At 39.2% G+C, this 21,388-nt stretch overlaps 3 protein-coding genes and 1 non-coding gene across 10 annotated transcripts in view; 3 read left to right on the forward strand and 1 right to left on the reverse strand.

Moving 5' to 3' along the window:
- Positions 1-33: 33 nt before the first annotated feature.
- nkrf (NFKB repressing factor) lies at positions 34-5,454 on the forward strand. 2 transcript variants are annotated; one of them, XM_067519270.1, is made up of 3 exons: positions 34-420; positions 1,454-1,578; positions 2,491-5,454. In XM_067519270.1, exons 2-3 carry the CDS (start codon positions 1,488-1,490, stop codon positions 4,731-4,733), a joined length of 2,334 nt encoding a protein of 777 aa, XP_067375371.1. In that variant the 5' UTR covers positions 34-420; positions 1,454-1,487; the 3' UTR covers positions 4,734-5,454. The 2 variants fall into 2 exon arrangements, with proteins under 2 accessions (XP_067375371.1, XP_067375372.1); XM_067519271.1 differs by having other exon boundaries at positions 34-314.
- Positions 5,455-5,515: 61 nt separating this feature from the next.
- On the reverse strand, positions 5,516-9,072 carry ube2a (ubiquitin-conjugating enzyme E2A (RAD6 homolog)). Of its 2 annotated transcripts, none has more exons than XM_067519281.1 (6): positions 8,871-9,072; positions 7,301-7,381; positions 7,052-7,101; positions 6,754-6,843; positions 6,576-6,664; positions 5,516-6,453 (listed from the first exon to the last, which is right to left on the reverse strand). In XM_067519281.1, the coding sequence occupies exons 1-6, from the start codon at positions 8,912-8,914 to the stop codon at positions 6,325-6,327; spliced, it is 483 nt and encodes a 160-aa protein (XP_067375382.1). In that variant the 5' UTR covers positions 8,915-9,072; the 3' UTR covers positions 5,516-6,324. The 2 variants fall into 2 exon arrangements, with proteins under 2 accessions (XP_067375382.1, XP_067375383.1); XM_067519282.1 differs by having other exon boundaries at positions 7,052-7,077; positions 8,871-9,070.
- A 639-nt stretch (positions 9,073-9,711) lies between these two features.
- Positions 9,712-9,783, forward strand: trnae-uuc (transfer RNA glutamic acid (anticodon UUC)). The gene has a single exon. It is a non-coding gene; the product is annotated as a tRNA-Glu (tRNA).
- Positions 9,784-10,044: 261 nt separating this feature from the next.
- Positions 10,045-21,388, forward strand: part of elf1 (E74-like ETS transcription factor 1) — a 37,479-nt gene continuing 26,135 nt past the window's right edge. For 3 of the 5 annotated variants that reach the window (XM_067519274.1, XM_067519275.1, XM_067519276.1), the window contains exon 1: positions 20,484-20,797. The gene's annotated coding sequence lies outside the window, so the exon portion shown is untranslated. Of the gene's footprint in view, positions 10,635-20,482; positions 20,798-21,388 lie in introns of those variants that run through there. The other 2 variants (XM_067519273.1, XM_067519272.1) reach the window with 2 other exon arrangements.

A 21,388-nucleotide genomic window follows, 5' to 3' on the forward strand; every position in this document is an offset into this window, starting at 1 on the left:
CGGCTCACTGTGCCCGAAGTGTCCGCCGGCAAAGCATTCTGGGTCAGTTTAGTGACAGGCGCCATGATTTTTAGTGCAGCTGGACCAGAAAATGGATGCTTCCTGCTACAGTTGAATGAGTGTCTGCATCTCCCGGGGGTCGTTTGCGCAGCATTTTTCACTATCCGTATAGAAAAGTCACCTTTAAAGGACACAAACCCATATGTGGGATTCTTCACTGGACTACATCTGGTTGTGAACTACATGAGTAGGCTGCTGAAGTGGGGCCAGAGGCTAGCTGGTTAGTGCTAGCAGTGACCAGCTAGCTAACAGAGGCTAGTACTATAATAACAATCAGTCTGCTGATGATAAAAAACGCCACTGTCTCCTGCTTAAGCTGAAGAACAAACACAGAAATCGGAACAAAGGCTACACCTTAAAGTAAGACCGGGTCTGCTAACCAGTCGCATGTGGACTAGTTTAACTGTTAGCTTGTGTGCCCTATCGGCCCACTGCGTCACTCTGTCAAAGCTTTGTGTTTGCACCCAAATGAGCTTTTTTCCCCCAAGCCGGCAGCATGGAATATAGTGATACAATGTTCTGTCTGGCCAGGTAGTTAGAATTTTTGTCAGTGCATATTCCCGATAGGCGTTGACGGGGTTTAAGGGTTTGTTTTTAGCCTCTACAGACAAGCATGGTGCATTTACTCATGTCTGGATGTATATGCATGTTTATGGTGTAGACAGTTTAACCCTGAATATTTAGAGATTTGGCGAAGTTCATCCCCAATACATTTAAAGGGAGAAAACTAATCTCCAGCAGATTTGTTGCGCATTAGGGACAACAGTGTTTCTAATCACGCACACGTGTCTTCTTTACCCCACGATCCGTATTTGAAGCGTAGGTCTTTAAAACGCTCTGCGCCAGGCGATGGGTCACAGGGAAATGACAGACTGAAGTTAGGGACCATCTCTAAAGTGCATGCAGTGGGGCCTACATGATTAGTAAATGTTTTTTTTTTTATTACCCTGTTGTTGTTTCCTAAATATTTAAATCCAACTTGAAAATCGCTTGAGTCTATTTATTAGATACAGATGATTTGGTTTTGAAATAAAACCCATTTAACGTGAGGGTAATGACAAAACCATTTATTAACCATGATGGGCCAGGCTGCATGCACTTCAGTCTCAGTCTGTCATTCCCCTGTGAACCATCAGCTGGTTTAATCAAAGCTTTTTAAATAACTAAACTTCAAACAAAGATCGTGAGGTAAAGAAAACACTTGAGGCATGATCAGAAACTTTTTTTGTCCAAAATCACACGAGATTAGTTTTCTCCCTTCAAATGTATTGAGGATGAACTTCACCAAATCTCTGAATATCCTACGTTAAACTGTCTACAACACGGTTGTTTATGCTTGTTTGTCTCATCCTTCTACTTGACGTCTGACTCACTTACTTGGCTTCAATAACAGGTATGGCCTGGATTTGATTTGGACGGTGCTGGTGATGGCAGAAGGGACCGACCCTGGCGAAATGCCCTCCTTTGACCCGAGTCCTAGTTCTGAAGCAAAAAAGAGACCTATTTCATGTGATGGCAGTGAGTATTGGTCTAGGATTTATAGTCTGTTATGGTATTTAAAAGTTTATTTTAATTAAAAATACAATTTACTTGATTTTAGGTGCTGTTCATTTCACATTTACTGTACATCCTTAAATCCAAAGTAATCTGTGAACAATGTAGACTTAAAATTTTATCACAATGTATTATAAAATTTTTGGGGTAGCTGTTTAAATGACTATATATGACAATATATAGTTAGTTTTCTATTTAGATTATTGTAAATAAAAGTTATTTAAAGATGATAGACAAGAAAGGGTTAGGCTTCGGGGCTTGGGCTGTTGTGCAGATCCAAGATGAAAATTCATTAACCTTAAAGCGCGATAAGCAGTGGAAGAAAGTAACTAAGTAGATTTGAGTATTTTCATTTTATGCTTAACATTCACTCCAGTGCAGTTTGTCAACATTGTACTTTTTACTCTGACATTTATTAAAGAACTTTCTTTACCTTTCAGATGCAAACTCGGTTTGACAGGGGCAAGGTTACAGGGGCTAGGCAGTCATTATTAGTAATTAGTCTGAGTTTGTCAAGTATTTTTGCCAAAGATGCACAATATAAATATATATATTGATTTGACACTATGTGTTATACATACATACATACATACATACATATTAACAGGTCACTGCTTAATAGCTACATGCTTCAAACACGATACTTAATGTCTTGATTCAAAACTACCTTTGATTTTTATGATTTATTGACATGATATATACATTTAAATTGCTGGATTCTGAAGCTGATGCAAGATCAGCTGGTGGTTTTACTAGAGAAGAGGTCTTTTGTACTTAAAGGAAAGAATTGGTTCTGTGAGTTCTGCTTACTTGGCTTTATGTCAGCTAAAATGTCTCTTTTGAGTTTTCTGACTATTTACCATTATTTTATTGCAGGAGACGAGCCCATGAGGAAAATGCCTGTGTCAAAATTTGGTTCCAGACCTCGATTTGAGCCTGTACACTTTGTCAGCGGGGGAAGCAATGGAGGAACTGGTGCAGATGAGAAGGAAAACGATAAGGAGCGAAGGAGAAGTGAGTCATATGGTGCGCGACAGTGGGAGTCTGAACACTCTTCCTACAGTAGCTCCAGCAGACTGCAGGGTTCCTCTTTCCTAAGACCTGCTTTTGAAAGAGTGCCGCAATACAGTTCTGACTCTTGGGGGTCCCATAGAGATGGAGACCGTGACAGCGAGATTTCAGGTGGCACGATTGGCTTAGGTTATGGAGGACGAGGGTCCACTTCAAACTTTATGGCCAAAACACAGCAGGACTACACAGCCAAGTATGAAGCCCACACCTCTCGAAATTCAGAATCCTACTCTCAGTCCAACAGGTACAATGGCTATGGGGGAGTGAGAGGATCCGGTGGCTGGGACTCAGGACGTCAGGGTTTGGGGTATAGTCATCAGGATCGTATGTCATCAAACAGGCCGTTTAGCAGAGTCCACATCAGCCCCGGCAGAAACAGTCCTAACCAGTCTCATTTGGGCTCTTCATCCCAGCCTCTTCCTATATCTCAGTCAACTTTAGATGAGAAGCAAAGACTGATTACCAATGTTGCATCTGCGTTGGCTGTTGCTTTTAGGGATCCCATGTTCATCACTGGAAGCGACTCGCCGAACTATAATTTCATGTTAAGCAGGAGCATTCAGGCCTGCAAGACCAACCCTGAGTATATATATGTCAACCTAAAGGACATTCCACAGGCTGATCTACCGAAGAACAGGAAAGTGCCAACAGACGGTTATGCCTGTGAACTGAGATGTCAGGGGGTGTATCTTGCCACTGGATACTCGGGCAGTAAAAATGGAGCAAGGGACAGAGCCTCTGAGCAAGCTGTAAAACTCTTCCTGAAACCAGTTGAGGTTCGTGTTGTGCAACGCAAATACAGACACTCAGTAGTCAGTGACATGGTTGTGTGCCAGATGCACAGCCCAACCCCAGCCTTTCTGCCTGCACTCCGCAATCCAGAGGATAAACCGACACCCAGCTCTAAAGGCCAGTATGAGCCTGACAAGAGAAAACACTGGACAGAGTTTGTAGTTATGGACAATGCTCACGATGCCATCTGTATACTAAACAATTCTGCAGCTTTTAATCGTATGAAGATAGATTATAAGTTCGATCTTCTCCCCAACAGTGCATGGCTCTGCAGTGTTTTCCTGCAGGATGAGCTCGTGGCACAGGCAACAGGCACTAAAAAGAGCTCAAAACATGCGGCAGCTGAAGATGCAGTGAGGAAACTTCGCATGAATCAAGCACAACGGCAGCAGCAGTCACCGTCACAGCAACAGCAGTCCCAACACTCCAGAGGAAATAATCGATCAGATTCTGGTGGACGTTTTGGGCAACAGGTTGGTAAAAAGAAGCACCTGAGTGAGCTGGTTATCCTGGAAAACTCTGACAATGCTATTTGTATAATTAATGACACAGCTCAGTTTAATAAAGTGACCGCTGATTACAAGTTCACTGTTCTGCCTGATCACCGGTGGAGGTGTGAGGTTTACTTGGAAGGACAGTTTGTTGCAGCAGGTATTGGGCCAAAGAAAATAGTGAAGCACATTGCAGCAGATGAGGCTCTGGCCACATTGAGGCGGACACAAGCTGTGGTCAAATCCAACCTAAGGAAGGAGGGTCACAGCGATGTCATATCTCGATCCCAGATCCTGGCTCGCTCTGGTGAGGAGGCCACAAGACAGGAAATAAAGGAAGACAACATTGGAAACCAACTGCTCCGCAAGATGGGCTGGAAGGGTGGTGGTCTGGGTAGAGATGGGGAAGGCATTGCAGAACCAATCAGAGTGAAAGAGCAGTTCTCCAGGGAAGGGCTCGGCATGGACACAGACAAAACTGCCAACCAGCTCAGCAAGCGTGACATTGAGGACATCATTCGCAACTATGCCAGCTCAGACCGTCAGGATGATCTTCGTTTCTCCACTGACCTCACCAATGATGAGCGCAAACAGATCCACCAAATATCTCAGAAATACGGCCTACGAAGCAAGTCATACGGACAGGGTCGGCAGCGTTTCCTTGTGGTCAGTCGCAAAGTACACAAAGACCAGCTCATAGGTCAGCTTTTACAGGAAGGACAGGTGGGACGCTATGAGCTTGTTAAACCTCAGGCCTCTCACTAAATTGCATGCAAAGCAAAAATTGGGAAAAACTCAAACATTGTCATTGGCTTGGACTTCAGAGCAAATCACTCAAGTGTAACATCTGTATTTATACTTGTGTGTGAAAAAATTACAACACACACTAACAAATGACTTTTTCAGGTATCACCTGTAGTTTCTGCATTCCTTTGCCATAATGTGTACTTGAGCTTTAGCAGGGGCTTTAGGATAAGTATTTGTCTTTTTTGTCTCCTGCCATTCCACATATCAAAGTTCTATGTTTAATTTTTTTCAAAGGCTTGTGTTCAGTGCTTTGTGGTATCATGTCATGATTATGCTCCTGTTTATATCATGAGTTTAACAAAGGACTTTTGTCAGCAAAATCAAATCATGGGTATTTAAGGAACCTGGCAGAATATGCAGCTTTTCACTGCGTTTTCACACTGTAGACAGTTGACTCATGAAAGACTAGGATTACAGAGGCATTAACATCAAACTGTAGCTACTGTAAGTGCTCATTCTAGACTCACTGTAGTAATACACCTTTACTCAGCAATACCTGCAATGTTGTTTGCTCTTTTAACACTTGGAGATCATCCTACAAGTACAAGTTGTCTGTAATCAAAACAACTTCACAAGGAAACTGAGCTGTGATCTTTGTTAAATGTCAGATATGTTGGTTTATGTGAGTACAGTTAACTTGTCTGCTTGTTTTCAGTTGTAATAACTGATTAAATTAAAACTGATAACCATCTACAGGCTGGACTTGATTAAGATGGGCATTAAAAGGCAACAAAAACAACTGATGAATATTTATTTTATTTACAAGAAAATGTACAGTTTGTTACATGGGTTACCAGTATAGTTTTATAATCTGAAAACAGACACCATGTTGTTTTAAGTGTATAATCAGCTCATTGTAGCTGCTGATGCAAGATTGTAAAGTAGCATAAAAATGTTCTCACTCAGCTTTAAAATTATGAAACAAGTGCCCAGAGAGGGTACAGAGTATTTTGTGTTGATGAGGGACATCCATGTTCACCAATATTTAGGACATTTTTAAAATCAAAGGCATAGCTTTACAAATACAGCTAAGAGAAAGGCATCTGTTGAGTTGAGCTTGTTAAAGGAATTAATGTCCATGCCAGGTTAATTTCCAATCCCAATGAAGGGCTTTCTAAAGTCAGAAAGTAATAAAACAAAAGCGAATTAAACAGAAGGAGAGACACCCATTAACAGATTTTTTTGTAAATATGAAGTGTAGCTACACAGCAAACCACACAGCAAGCACATCTAATTAATTGTCACTGAATTATCCAACCAGTTTAATAACTATATAAACTAGTAGAACGGTGACAACTTAAAGAAAATACTTTGAACATGTAGCAAGTAACCCACATATAACAAGGTACATTAACTTTAACAAACATATGTTATTACTCAACACAAGCATTCTGCAGGAGTGAACGCCACAGCACAACTGCATACAAACTTAGCAACAGTTATGGGACAAATAAACTGAAAGTGATTTTAAGATGTGTCATTTTATTTCTGTGAGATAAGTTGTTTTCTTGATTTTGGGCAGGACACTGTTCATACTTGTTCACAGGTGTCAACAGTCACGCCAACTCTGTTCAACAATTGCAGAAACCCTCTTCTCATATTCCCGCTTATTTTCCTGGTACAGCTGGGCAGCTTGACTGTTGGCTGGACTGTTAGGGTTTGGCTCATCCAGTAAAGACTGTCAATGTACAACAGACAATGTCAGTGGGTCAGGTTTCTAGGTAAACTGTATGATTTAACAGTTAGTTAGGTCTGTCACTACTTATTACAGTTGTAATAATCAAAGACATGCTAAATTACCTGTATTGAAGTTAAAATAGAAGAGACATCATAGGTTGGACTCCAACGATTCTGAAGTATATCTAAGCATATGCTGCCATCTGCGTACACTGCAGAAAAGTGATAAAAAAATAAATGCAACATTTAATGTCTGTAACAGAAGTGGTTTTTAATTGTCCCCTGTCAATCTAATACGTACCATTTGGATGAAACATTTTGGAGACAAATCGCACTGTTGGAGGCTTATTTGGATATTCCTCTGTGAATTCAATGGTAAGTTTGAAGGTTCCTGGAAGTAAAAAGCAATGACATTGTATGAATTCAAATAACTAAATTATGTTAATCTAGCCAACTTCATAATGTTATCCGTCTTCAGTCTGGCTAGTTGTTTTGGTCAGGTTAAAGTGATGATCTAGCCTCAAAACTGGAAACATCAATAGAAATATTTATCAGACAGACAAATTATTTGGATTCAAAGAGGATTACAGAGGACTTACCATCTTCAAAAGGTGTTCCCTCTGGGCTAAAACACAGGCAACAGACCAACCTTAAATCAATTTGATAATAGCTTCCACAAAATGCTCAAAAAGCTTAAAATACTCAAAACGAGTACACAAACAATACAGCTTTACTTGATGTTTTATGTCGAGGAACAAGAAGTGAAATTTCCTAAAATTACACAACAAATACAATTACTAAAAAGTTAAGAATACCTGTTGTAGTTTAAATAGATCAAATTAACTTACCCAAAAATGACAGCGTTCCATACCATGATATTGTTTTCTGATGGTGCACCACTAACTCCTGCAGGAGGATCCTCTTGCAGTCTTACAGGAAACAGCAAGAGCACAGTATTATCGCAGAATATAGGTAATTTAAAAAGAGCGTTACATATAAAAGTCATCACTACCATAAATTCTGTATTGTGACCCTTTAACAAATTTAATAAAGTAAATCTAATGTCCAACAAGCAGCCACCGGTGTGTTTATTATGAAACAGGAATACTTTTGTATTCCTAAACCTGCGGGAACCACCAGGGTTCACATTTGGGCAATATCAACATATAGCAAAGGGGTTTCTGCAGTATTCATATCGTAAAGATTTTTTAGGATCCCTAAGGAGCAAGAAATATACAATTTACTAATTATTTTAAAAAATAAGGTATGAAATATGTAAATAAAACCAAAACAAGTTCTAAAAAATGTACAGACATCATCTTTCTCAAAAAAAAAAAAACTACTTTAAAACTAGCTTTCAGAAGTTTAAAATATTTATGCACAGAATTGAAGAAGATATAAGCAAATTAAAAATATCATATAGCAATTCTGAAGCCTTTTACAACCTGTCAAGACCCACAGCCTGTAGAAAAGTGATACTACATATTTTTCAGGACTAAAGTTGTGAAGTTGTAAAACACTTTGCATTGCCTGTGAACATAGTAGAATGGTCTACGTGAGTTTGAATTAACAATGCCTTCAGCTTTCCTGTCATAACTGCCACATTAATAATGTATATTTATCAAAGTTTAATTCATAGGTGACATTATCAAACCAATACAATGACAAATGATTTTGAAAGAGGGGCCAAAAGGTTTAGGCTTTGGGCTCTGTGACCATCTGTACTGTTTAATAGCATCATACTGTCCATCAAGGATGAAAAACATTGTGCCATACCAAACTGCTCTGAGTGTCTAATGGTTTTTAGTAATTGCCCAGCAGATGGTTGCTTATCCTTAGGCTTAGACAATGATCTATCAAAGCCTGGGGATGGAAACTCCCTCCATCAGTGTGAGTCTACCAAAACGTTTAATTTCGCCGTGAAGGACCATCTGGCCAAAGATTTGTGCTGTAACGTTATTTAATGTTAACGTTACTCTAATACACACAGTCCGCAGTAATTATATATCGGCATAGCCATTTACAGTTTTGGGAGACGCATGTAGTGATGTGATTATGCTATTTCACAACAATGAATTGCACGACATAAACATCTACTAAAAAGATCTGTGAAGTTACAACACGTTACTACTACCGGTACTTTGCTAAGGCTAGCGTCGGTGCCCAACCAATAACGTTGATAATTATCGATACCTGTGAATACCGCGGACATCATAGTGTTGTTAATATTACACAAAGCCATCAATAGGTACGCTCAACGAAGACAAATCCCAATTTATACCGGCCAGAACTTGGAAGTCAATTGTTATTAATAATTGATGTTTTAGTATAGATTGCCTGTTGGGCTAAAGCTAACCGAGTAGCCAAAGGTGGCTAATGTCGGCTACAGCTAGATCTTGTTGTTTTCATGCCACTTACCGTTTAAAATCTCTCATTAAACGTCGTCTTGCTGGAGTTGACATCTTGTTACACCAAAGTCCCTAGCATAAACGTGAGTGACTAAAGTGTGAGTAAGTATTTTTTCTTTTTAAATCGGTGTATTATTTTTATCCCCTAGCTAGCTAACAAACGAATGCTAGTTTGTCAAATATTTGGCTGCTTCTACTGGACTAAGGACTGTACCACCTTCACTAGGAGGGTGTTAACGCCAATTGGTTAAACACGTATGCGCTGTATAGCCACATACAAACTCATTAACACTTTCACTGAATGTGATGTGTTTATATATGTGCATTTACTTAATTAAGGCAGTTAGAGGTCATTGTAAACATTGCTAGAATGTTTTATACAGCAGAGAACGCGACACTTGTATCATTCCAACGAAAATTACGTCATATGTTTAGATCCAGTATTAAGTTTGTGCGGAACACAGTAGAGTTCGAATGTTCTTAAGGTTTTAATCTTCCATTTTGCTCCTATTTATCTTATCTCTGCCAATTTATCGATTAACTAAATTCGTATGCAATTATGTACCTTAGGTAACTGTTGTTAATGGCATACGAGGCTGACATCTTGGCTTGTATTAAATTTACAGTAACACTTGAAGACCACTAGATGGTACCGTTACCTAGTTTCAAAGTGTTGCAACGTTAGTTAGCTGGCTAAATTAGTCGCTGCATCAATGCAACGTAAGTCAACCCGTTTTCCTGAAATGCAACACGTAACTACCAAGTATGCAAGCGATCGCTATTCAAAGTTTAATATATTTTTCTCTGTCACAACATTAATGATAGAAAATTGCCAATCGAGTACGCAAGTTTCCCATATGGTCTAGCGGTTAGGATTCCTGGTTTTCACCCAGGCGGCCCGGGTTCGACTCCCGGTATGGGAATAAGTCCTTTTGATTTACAACTTTTTTTGTTACTGTATCAAGCATTGTTTTAAAAGCACACCGGATATATAGAATTGTGATCATCCAGTGGCACATGTGGAATGGCAAATTGCCAATCTTTACTCTGTCGGTTATTCGATACAGCCATCACTAACATGCGCTCATCATTTCCAGAGAATCTACTGCAGACCCCGCCCGCCGAGGAGTTAACCTCAATTGCTCTCATCTCACAAGGGCTTGGACATTCCCGGAAGATGCCCATTTCTATTTCCATATCGCTCCATGCCAAGATTTGCCGTAAATAAAGTGAATCTACAAATCCGTGGTCCGTAAAACTAATTAAATCGCGTCGAACCCTCGACAAATTGTGGACGAGTCACACCTGTAACTTCAGGTGAAAAGGGATATAGTTTTGTATTGGTCATTACTTTTTAACGAATAGGATATGTCCCGGACGTTGAACGTTTTTTTCCCTAACCTTTTTTAACCTTGTCCTACCACGCATGTTGCTCAATACTATAAACTATCCTGACTTCTCTGGTCTTGCTTACTACCATCAGGCTCCAGCCAAACTTTGGTGGTGGGCCAATCATTTCCCAGGAAAATGTGACTGCTAGGAATTCCCCACGCATCAGACCCTGTCGGAGAAAACGGCACCGTTGTGTCAGGAAGCAAAGAAAAGCATCGGGATGGTAAAGCTGACCGGTGGCTGGGCTATGCTGTAGCTTTAGTACCGTCTTGTGTCCAACTCGTACCGGGGCAGACATAATGATGTATTTCAAATGAGGAAAACCACTTAGTGCCTGCGTAAAGCCACGGAATATGCTGCGCTGATGACAACTTTTGAAAGGGTAAGAGTATTTTTAAAGCATGTTTTGTAATTACTACTTGCTTTGTGTTACTAAAGTGTAACTTGATATATCGCCAATGTTATATTACCACACATATCTTTCATACTGGGGTTTGTCATGTTAATTAATAAGGTCTTTTAGCAGATAATGTCATGGTACATTCTGTTCACCAAAGGCCTTCCATTGCACTTACATACGCAAGGGTTTATTGGGATACAAATAAAGAAGCATGACTGAACTCATATGATGGTAGTGATGCATGACCTGCAGCCTGTGCTTTTCCTTCTACTTGTGTGACTCCCCTTTGTGTCAGTCAACCGGCATGTGACTTGATAAAAAGCATGTGTATGCTGAAACTCTTATCTAATTTATACAAATCAGATATAATCTTGTAAGTGAAAGATGAATGCTAGGTTTATATTTTGTTGTGTTTTTGCTCAATTGTAAATATGAACAGATGGCTTAAAGTTGCTCTCTATTATCAGAAATACTGTCTTGACCCAGTGTCGGGGATGGCAGCTGTGGTGGCTCCAATGCTGTGTTTAAAAATGTGGATAATGTGAGTCAATGTACCATAACTGACTAGTCAGAGCAATATATTTGAAATGGTGCATGCTCAGTTTAGAGTCAGTAAAACGAGTAGTCTATTAACTAATTTGCTGATCCTCAGGAAATAGAAATGTTGATAATTGACTAATAATGTATTTCAAAGCCAAAATGACATGAATCTACCAGTTGCAGCTTCAAACTATGCTATTCCTCTAACCTTATATGGTAGTTCAGATATGAAATATAAATGTGGGCACTGGCAATGCATATTTTGCACGTTTTCCCTGTTGATTAAACAAGAGAATAATTGGCAGCCTTATTTGCATAGGCATTTGATATGTGCATATTAAAACTGATAACAAGTATTGATAATCTGGCGCTATATTGTCCACCTAGTGCACTGAAGCAGCCACAGACCAAAACTATTCATGAAACACAGAAATAATTGCTTTGTGTGAACCTTAAATACTTAAATCTCTTTGAGAACAAATCTAAATGCATGTTTATGGCTTATCTCAATTCCACAAATATAACACAGTACATCTACAGTATATCTGCATGATAAATTTGTGGTTTCTACTGCTGATCAGTCCTATTCTGTGGCAAGTCTAAATGTTTGCCAGATGTTTACATTTTTGGGATAAGATGCTTGTATCATGGGACAAACAAAACACCGTCTCATTGGTGGACTGCAGTGGCTCCGTTCAGAGGAGGCGGCCATGACGCAGAGGGAAGGGAAGACTTACAAGCTTGTAGGTTGTTGGACGAGCCAACCCTTCACTCACTCTGCACCCCCTTCACTCTTCCCATGGTGGGAACACTGGCAGAGAGGCTTGTTGATAAGTGGAAACTTCAATCCACTGAAAGTAATTACCCAGGCAAGACTTTCCAAATATACTCCAGCTTGGAGTTGCCTTGTTTGTTACAAGGATCCTGCCATGTTGCTGCCCACACATTCAGTCCCTCTATTGCTTGCCTCCTCTGTACTTTGATAGCTTTAATACTGCACAGGCTTTCAACAATATGGTCATTTGTACAAATAGAAAACAGTGTGGTTGAGGCTAAAGCAGTTCCTCCTGGTAGTCCCCTTATCCTGTGACAATGATATCATCGCCAGCCGTCTGAGCAACCGAGGAGTGTGATGATGACCAAGGGTAACAATGGAGAAGTGTTCTTTGCTGTGCTCCCTTTAGTAACAAATCACTCCTCAGGCATCAGACACTTTGTCTTCTTGTCCAAGATATACCCGGCTGCTTTAATGGGCTGCTCAATATTGATTTGGCTACACAAAAAGAACTGAGCTTTTATCCTATTTAGAAGCAGCACTCCGGTTTCACAAAAAGCCTTCAGAGTGGCCTCGCAAGAGACAGGGCATCCAGTGGTTTACCTTCATGTTACAGTGTTCTCAGATCTTTTTGGTTTCCAGGAGCTAGTCTGATGTTGTTTGGCTCTGTAAATGCCCACAGTTTTCTAAGTTTTCTAAGTTATTTTCTGAACCTCAATCTATATGTAATGATTCTTTTCTTTTGGTGATTAGTTTAAATTAGTGTAATTTGGTCCCTTAAAAATAACCACAAGATGGCAATGTTCATATGCTTTAACTAAACAATCATGTGAGATGGCTGAAACCTCAAACAATATGCACAAATGCAGGAACCAACTTGTAAAAAGAGAAATAAAACTGTTGAACTTCCCCTTTTTAGTGTAAAAGCAAAAAAAAACCCATCCCATTTTGGCCTTTTTTCTGTTGAAGGCAGGCAGAGGAACTGTTGTTTGCAAAGTTCCCTAATTGTACTCTGCTGTTTCACCAGCCCAGGCTTTTGACACCTGAATATCACCTTGTCAGACATGTTTGTTTGCTAGGCAGCAGGAGCAGTAAACCGCCTTCGCTGGACATGACGTCAAAGAGAAAGGAGAGAGGAGGGAAATTCCACCTGTAACCTTATTCTACTGTCATGCTCTTTGCCTCGCAAACATGTGATTTGGAAGAGTCATTATGGCTTAGCTTCTCCATGAATCTGTGCATTGTCATGATGTAATCCAGTGTTACACTCAAAACTATTTTTAGCATACAGGGAAATTTTATTTGTGTCTCAAGTATGTAGTTGCGATATAATTAAGTAGCAAAGTTTAGTTATTATGGAAATGGACTCTTAACCATGATATGAACAAAGAATGGCTCTGTCAAAAAATGTAAATTTGTGAACTGTATAAATACTCATTAGCAGAGTTTGTTTTACATTTGGATAAAGACGGGCCTCCATTTTTAGTCTGTATGCAGTGTTAAAGTTAACCAGCTGCTGAAGCAGAGTTTCAAATCGAACATAGTGTGATATTGTGTAAGATTAAATCTTTTCCCAGAGGCTCAACTTTTTTCTTTAAAGCAAATATTTAAAACGGAAATCAAATGTGTTTTATTCGGCTTAGGCCCCTCAAATACTGAGGGTTAAAAGAAAAATATCTTGACATTATGTGATTAAACCTTAGCCTCTATATGACTTTGTCTGCAGGGGAAATAAATGTGGGATGAATCAGTATTTATTGCCCACTCTGGCAGCATGTTGACTTAGTAAGATGAATTAATCCCATTACTTTGATATTTATATGGTGCCCACTGAGGTCCACATAAGCACACAGTGTAGTAAGCTGTATCACTGATGTATGTGTAAATACATTAAAGGAGTGGCAGCTTGGTTTGTAATGTCGTACTTCATAGGTTTACCACTCTGAGTGGTTCCTCACTAAAATAGAAACCGGCTTGGCTTGCAACTTTAGCACGTAATGCTATTTCACCCTGTCATTTTTCATGTCTCCTCAAACTAATGAGGTAGTAGTGAGTGGTTCATGGAGGCCTTTCATAAGTCAGCTCAGCCAGTGTAGCTTGTATTCAGACCGAGCTTTGCCTGAGGAAGCTAACTGATCCTCCCTCATTTAAGTTCCAACCATTTCTTTGAACAAATGTAACTAATGCAAGCACAGACACTGCTGACAGAATTCGAAGTGAGCTCTTCGCTGCTCCTCACATCTGCAGAACAGCAGCTGTCTGTCTTTACCATCAGTTCATTTTTGTGGGTTTCTCTTTTCTTTTGGGTTCATTTCAGAGTGACAGGCAATCCACAGGGTTGGTAAATAATTTAACTGCATGCAGTCAATGGGTATTTTAATCTGGGCCTTGAGTGACAGAGCAACATGCTCTTAGGGCCTCATGGCATTTTATTAATAATGAGCATGAGATAAACAAGTCTCTCGAGTTAAAAACGTCTGGCTCTTGATTCCCTTAGGTATGATCTAGCTGCTGTGACACAGATAGATGCATCAAATCTTTAGTGATTGTTAATGATAAAGTGACTGATTTAGAAACCTTGCTGCTGTCATCAGACCACAGGTAGCTGAAATAGCCCACAGAGGTGTTATGTGGAGGACTGGGATTGGTTGCCTTCTCTGTGATCTTAATACTTGATGAGTTGCAGTCTGAATGTGGGTTGGGTGGCAATAGCTATAATGCTACTACCACTTGGATAAGAAAGTCTCTGCTCATCCAAACTTGTAAAATGTTTTATTATAGACTAAAAGATTTATGCCCCTTGTTTGGTTTATTGTTTAACCATTGCAGGAGATAAAGTTAAATACTATTGTAACTCCACTTAACCTTGCGTCTCAAACTAATGGCATGTGAAACTGTTTCATGCTAACATAGGGAAATAGGTTAAATTGCTTTTTTTTTGTTTTTTGTTTTGCTAAGAGCTAGATAAGACCGATCCCACGTCTGTTGAATATGAAGCTTGACTGCTCACTTACTGAGGCTAAACAATGGAAAATAATTAAATTGTGAGCAACACCATGATTACAAATATGGAAAGTATGCTTAACTTAAATGTTCCTTTAGCCATGTATTATTTACTCTGCTCTGTGCATTCTCTATACAGCTCCAGTAAAAGCATTCATTTGAGGTTGTGTTACAGCTCTTGTTAAGTATCTAGCCCTGTTCACTGTTTAAAGGGGCATATTGTTTTTTCCCTATAAGCCTGGCTATTGCGCAAATGACACCTTGAGAGCAAATTTAAGAGGTTAGTTGTGTAAAGAACTGTGTGCTCTTATAGACATGTTTGTACTCTACAAATAACTTAAACTGTCTATATAGGAAAAGTAAGGGCACAGTTATGTATCCACCCTGAATCCAGCACTAAATGTGTGTATTTAATCTGAGTCTATTTTAAGTTTATACCAAAGATGCTCGGTGTAAGTAGATAATTTTTAAGTGGCAGCTGACAAGATCCGACACACATTTTGCGTTGGAACTACAGAAACAGTCCACCCTACGTGTTCAGTGGAGTGATCCATCTCACATAATAAAGGAACTTTGTTTTATGCACAGTTATGCCATGCTGAAGCCTGTTTCTCCACTGACTTGCAGAGTGCAAACACACCCAACAACAATTTCAGTTTGGCCTGTTATCAGTGTAATTCCTACCATTGAATTAACAGTGCCTAGAAAAAGCTGACCAGACCTGCTGTTTGACATTTAATCTGGAAACAACAAAAATGAGCAACAGCTAAAATGGAATAATGCTATAAAGTTTGCTGCTAACAGAACCATGAACTCACTCGGAGGCTGTAGCTCAAGGAGAGATGCTTTGCTAAGACTATGCAAAAAACATTGTTAGAAATCTTTAATTTATTATGACAAGTAAAATAAGTATCTCAGCTAATTTGAGACCATGAGCTGCCTAGCGGCGGCCTGTAGCTTTATGTGAAACACAAAGATATGTGCATGATATCAATCTTCTCAGCAAGCAAATTAATTTTGGTTCTTTTGCACAAGAACATTCCACTGTATAACCAAGTTTTGTTTTGTCAACCCGCTGCCTATTGAGATATTAAAATTCTGTCACGATGCAGGTAATAAAAGCACAAGTTCGACTACTGATGCATTTTTGCTAATAGATCCATCTCTATCTTACTCTCACCACCTTTAAGAGTAACCCTGCAAATGTCTGGCCAGGCTGCAATCTTGAAGCATTATTATTTAACATTTAACCTTTTGTACATGTCAAAATGCAACTTTACTTGAGCTGTGGCAGTCACCACTTTGATTAAGTCTGATGTGACAGACTCCTGGCCCTTATATTTGTTCTTATAAACCCAATAGAAAGTTTGGCACGTGCACGTGCAGTTCCAAAAATTGGTGTCTCTGATCATTTTCTCTGGAGTTTGGCTTGACTGTCTTTCTGTCTCATCAGCAAGGAGCAATCAGCTGTTTTTTGAAGACAATTAATCAAGCAGCTAAGAAAAAGAAAGTTTACATTTGTTCGGCTTTGGAGTTTAGGTGTCAGGAAAAAAAACACACTCCTGTTGTTTTTAGGTGGCTCCTCAAGGAAAGGAGAACTCTTTAACGCACTCCAAAATGTAGTTTTGCATGTTCGAGTGTCAAGACCACACTAGCTTGAGTAAAATTAGGTAAACGTACCACAGCGGCATCATTGTCAGCTCAGAGGTGCTAATGAATCACTCAGACAGCAGGCTGAGTTGTCAAACACTTCTCTTTGTTAGGTTTGCATGTCTGTAGGCTCTGTCAGCACAGTGCATCCTGTTAGAACTCCTTTATAGCATTATGAGCTGTCAGCTTTTTGGAAAAACTAGATTTTTTGCCATAGATTTCAACCTGTTAGCATGTTTTTGAAGCAAAATAACTGATACGATCACCTTAGTCTTTCACAGTTTTGCTGGCCTTTTGTTTACTTCATTTTTTGTCCCCTGTGTGGTGTACTTATGTCCTGAAAGCTAACATCTGACAGCTTCCTTATTCTGTATTTGAGCAGTTAGAGGAGCCATCAGATGACCTCCAAGCTACACAAATAATTCTGTGAGTTCTCCAAGGGCTCCCATATCTCATCTTGTCAAGGATTGTTTCAAAATGTTTTTTTTTTTCAAGTTTATGAGGCCACAGTCTTCAAAATAACTCGTAACTGAGTGAGCTGAATTTTCTGAGTGCAACTCTTAGTGGTTTGTCTAGCACACATTTGTGGGGCTTGTCTAGATAACATTTGTCATATGACGTGAAAGCAAAATGTGGTAAACGCTGTTCCTTCTTGGAGGTTTGACCCATAACACAGTCGGGCGCAAAAGTTTACATCCCCTTATGTTGAAAGACATTGTTGAAAGGTAAAAACAAAAAGTAAAAAATGTTTTTTATCAACATAATATTTAATGCGCATTTAGCTAGTTCAAATATATCTTCATCAATCTATTAAAGTAGATTTTGTACATTTGCATGAGGGATGCAAACTTCTGCATGAATGTAATTTTAACTATTCTACTGTAACATGCTTTACACTCATTGCTTTATGTTAGGTTTATTGTTATGTTTGCATCCCCTTACATTGAAAGGGCTTATAATAATACTTAACCATAACCTGAACATAATGCACCTTTACTTAGTACAAATTGTCTTTTATGATCAGAAGTAACATTGTTGTAGAAATCTTTTGTAGTTAGCAGAATAAGTAAATGAAATACTGTCAAGTTAACAAGTTAACCCATGCCCTTTGATTAGTGTGTTATGTTCTATTCTTAGCCCTTTTAAAAAGGGCAAACTAAAGAAAATGGGGGGCTCTGAGGCCTATTTCTGTTGTGGTTGAGTTCTGTTGTGCAGAACTAGCATGGGAGTTTAACCAGTGACCCTTTTTTATTATTAGGCTGCAAAGGAAAGGTGTGTCTTTCAGTTAATCTGCAGGGTCATGTGGCTCTGCTCTGATCACACATCAAGACATTTTTCTGCTGTAGTTAATATACCACCATTGTAGGAATCAAACAATAAAACTCTGCTCTGTGTGAGACACGCTTTTTGTATTTTCACACTGTGGGATGAATTTAATTGGATCCCACTGACATTTCTTGAAGCAACAGCAATTTAAACATCTTCGCTTTTATTGCTTTTCCCCTGAGTGTAGATGGGATTTGTTGTGCAAATCCGAGTTTGGGATCAGTATTACAAAAGATAATTGGGTTGTAAGATTGAAAATTCTTAGAGAGTAAGTGCAAACAGTTTTAGTTTTCCTTGTTGCTGTCTTCAAAATACACAATAACATATTAGTTGCATGCCATTTGTGAGGCTTTACAGTTTAGTCTAGATTCAAGGGCAGGGATGCACCTCTCCAAATGCTGTAAACCAAAGACTGATTTAGTTAAGTAACATTTTCTGTTGCTAATAAAAGTTTTTGCCCATACATCAACTTAAACAAGAAAGATGTGAGTGTGTGTATGCCAGGAAGTCCCTCCTCTGTTGCTCCACCTGAGGTTTCCTACCCATTACGCAAAAATGTATTTTGAAGTTCTCCTTATTTGAATTAAGAATCTTAGGGTTTAAATATCGGTGGCAATGCAAAGATCTATTTTAGAATACTTTTCATTTACATAGTCACAGTGGTTGTTGGTTTGGATGCATTTTACATTTGTGATTGTGTAACTTTAACCAGTGCTGCCCATTATTGTATTTTTAATCCATGAAACCTTAACAGGCCATACTTGAACATTTAGTTTGCACATTACTGTAGTTCCTCTAGCTCTCTGTCCTGGTAGTTCCTCTACACAAAACCTACAAAGACAATTCTCTGTCTGACCAAAAGGATACTGGCACATATAGGGGAATACAAGTGCTCTTTAGTATTCACTGACTGATAACACTCTTGAAATTAAAACTTTTTTTTCTAAAAACATTATGTTTTGAGACATAATTGATCACCACAATTAGCAGATCTGATTACGTTTTTCACATTTGTAAAGAATAAGCTTAACTTTTGCTTCAGGGATTTACGTATCCACCCAAACCTTTGTACTGCACCTCTCCAACATTTCCTCTTTCGTCAGCGGCAGTGTCAGTTTAGTCTCTGCTTTATAATGATAAACTAAAGATCAAAACATTTTCAAAGCAAAGTCAGAATAAGTTACCTGTGTTCACCAGATCTCTAATATTGACAAGCATTTCTCTTGCCACTGATTTTTGTTTACATAGTCCGCCTGGATTTGAGCAGTGCTGCAGTGCATTAGCCTCGGGAATTTATATCACAAGCAGTGAATAGTTTTCTCACAGGCTTTGGGGTTGTGGACAGTATTTCCAAAGGTGGTGATAAATGGATCGTGTTCGGTGTAACTTTCCCTCACAGCAGGGCTATCAATTTGCTCAGAAGCAAACAGCTGCTTTGGGCTCTGAGCTAAACTGTACTGAGGCAAAGCCAAGAAGGATAAATGTGATGATGAGAGTCCCATGGTGAGATGGAGTGGGTGGTTTGGAGGTATGTGACAAACAGAGCATGCTGCAGTTGCAATTAAGTTTAAGCAATTTCTTTCTTTTTCTTTTTTTTTGAACAACTAAAACAGTCATGTGTTAGTTTATTTTTTTCCAGCAGTTCCTGTTTAGACATCACTAACACATTACACATTTTACTTTTGTGAATAATAATGTGAAACAAGAGTGTGAAGGCTCACCACAGACCACCGCTTCCTGTTTGCTTGAGTGTCATTTCTGATAGATTTTTATCCAATCTTAACTTAACTCCATGCACTGAACTCAGTCACATATGTGCCAGTACAGCAGCTGATCTGTGTGACATCTTCTGGACATTAAATGTAACATTTGAGATGTGAAGACCTAGTTGGCTGAGTTTAACTTGCATGTGATTGTTCAAAACAGGAGCTTTCTCGTGATCATGGTCAGTGACTCTAGATGAGGAGGAGGGGAAAGGGAGGAAGGTTTTTTAGGCTACTGTGTTGCAGCACTTACTCATATCTTCAACAAATCTACAGTTTCATTGCTTTGTACCTCCCTCTGAGAAGTTGTTTTATGGGGCCCTTTAATGCCGGGTGAACAACTCCCCCACAAGTCAGCAGCTGAACTTATTCACTGATAAAGCTAATACACTCACAATTCATTGTAAATGTTTTAACAAGTCACAAAGAAATATGAACCTTACTTCTGAGCTGCCACTGATTTTAATTACCTTGCCTGGCCCATATTGTGTGTTCAAAGTCTGAATTGAGTGCATACCTGTCCAACTGTTTACTTACACCTCCAGCACTCCTCCTGTACCTCTGCAGGAGAAACTAGTCTGTCGTCTTTCGTGCTGTATAAGGTGTGGCCCTATGGTTGGACTTCTTAACTCTCCCCTCCCCCCTCTGCAGCGCCATCCAATCCCTATTGCACATAGAGCTCACCTGAAAGAATTTGCATCAAGGGCTGATACTTGTCGCTGATAGGCCAGGTGAAAGCAGCCTGCCTTAGAGCTTCCCTACCAATGGCGATAGTGCTGAGTGACTCATAGGGAGAGGACAACTTGCTTCACTACACTTCTCCTTTTTCTTTTTCAAACTGCAGCCATTCCGTTGTCTGTTTTTTTGGTCCTACTCTCAAGTTTGGTGTTGCTGCTGTGAAAAAGACGAGTGGGACCGGCCAGGCGTCCACACCATTAGTCTGCTTTGTCCCCCTCTGAACGCATTTTGGATTACTCCCCGTTTCGCCTTTTGTTGTCCACTTGTCTCTTGATTTTCATTGGTCTCTGAGATCGACACTTGTTTAGTTGCTATCATGGACCTTGTCACCCGCACCCAGTGTCTTTGAGGTTAGTGATGAATAGTTCTCCTCCTTCATACAATCCACTTATTTTGAGTTTGATAAACTGTGTATTTTATGAGTTAGGGGGAACAAATGTCTTGAATTATGTCAATATTGCAGTATAAAGGGGTTAAAGTCTTTTTGTCTGGAAACTGTATTTCTAACTAGGTAGTTGGGATGCCATGATATGCAACATTCACTTAATCATAGCATTGTCAATAACACACTGGGCATGCGTTTTTTTATTTAGTTTTGTTTGGGTTTTTTGGGGTTTTTTTTACTGAAGCTTCAACATTTAAATTTAATTGATATTTAGTTTTATTTTTTAATTTATTCTAACCCTTCCTTTGTATCACATGTGATTCTAGGAAACAGGAGCCAGTATTTCATATTTTTTTTTATATTGAAGGTTTATGGTGAGAAACAATTTTCACAAATACCTTTGATGACACTTTCACAAATACCTTTCCTGACACTTTTGATGACATAACTACAAGTGTGAGATCAAGAACAAGGTTAAAGGTTGAGTTTTTGACATTTTTGGAGCTCAGAAGAATCATCTTTTGCTGATATGTCTGTTTTTTTCTTTTCTTTATTG

The sequence above is a fragment of the Channa argus genome, chromosome 10 (genome assembly GCF_033026475.1).
Source record: "Channa argus isolate prfri chromosome 10, Channa argus male v1.0, whole genome shotgun sequence".
NCBI lineage: Eukaryota > Metazoa > Chordata > Actinopteri > Anabantiformes > Channidae > Channa > Channa argus.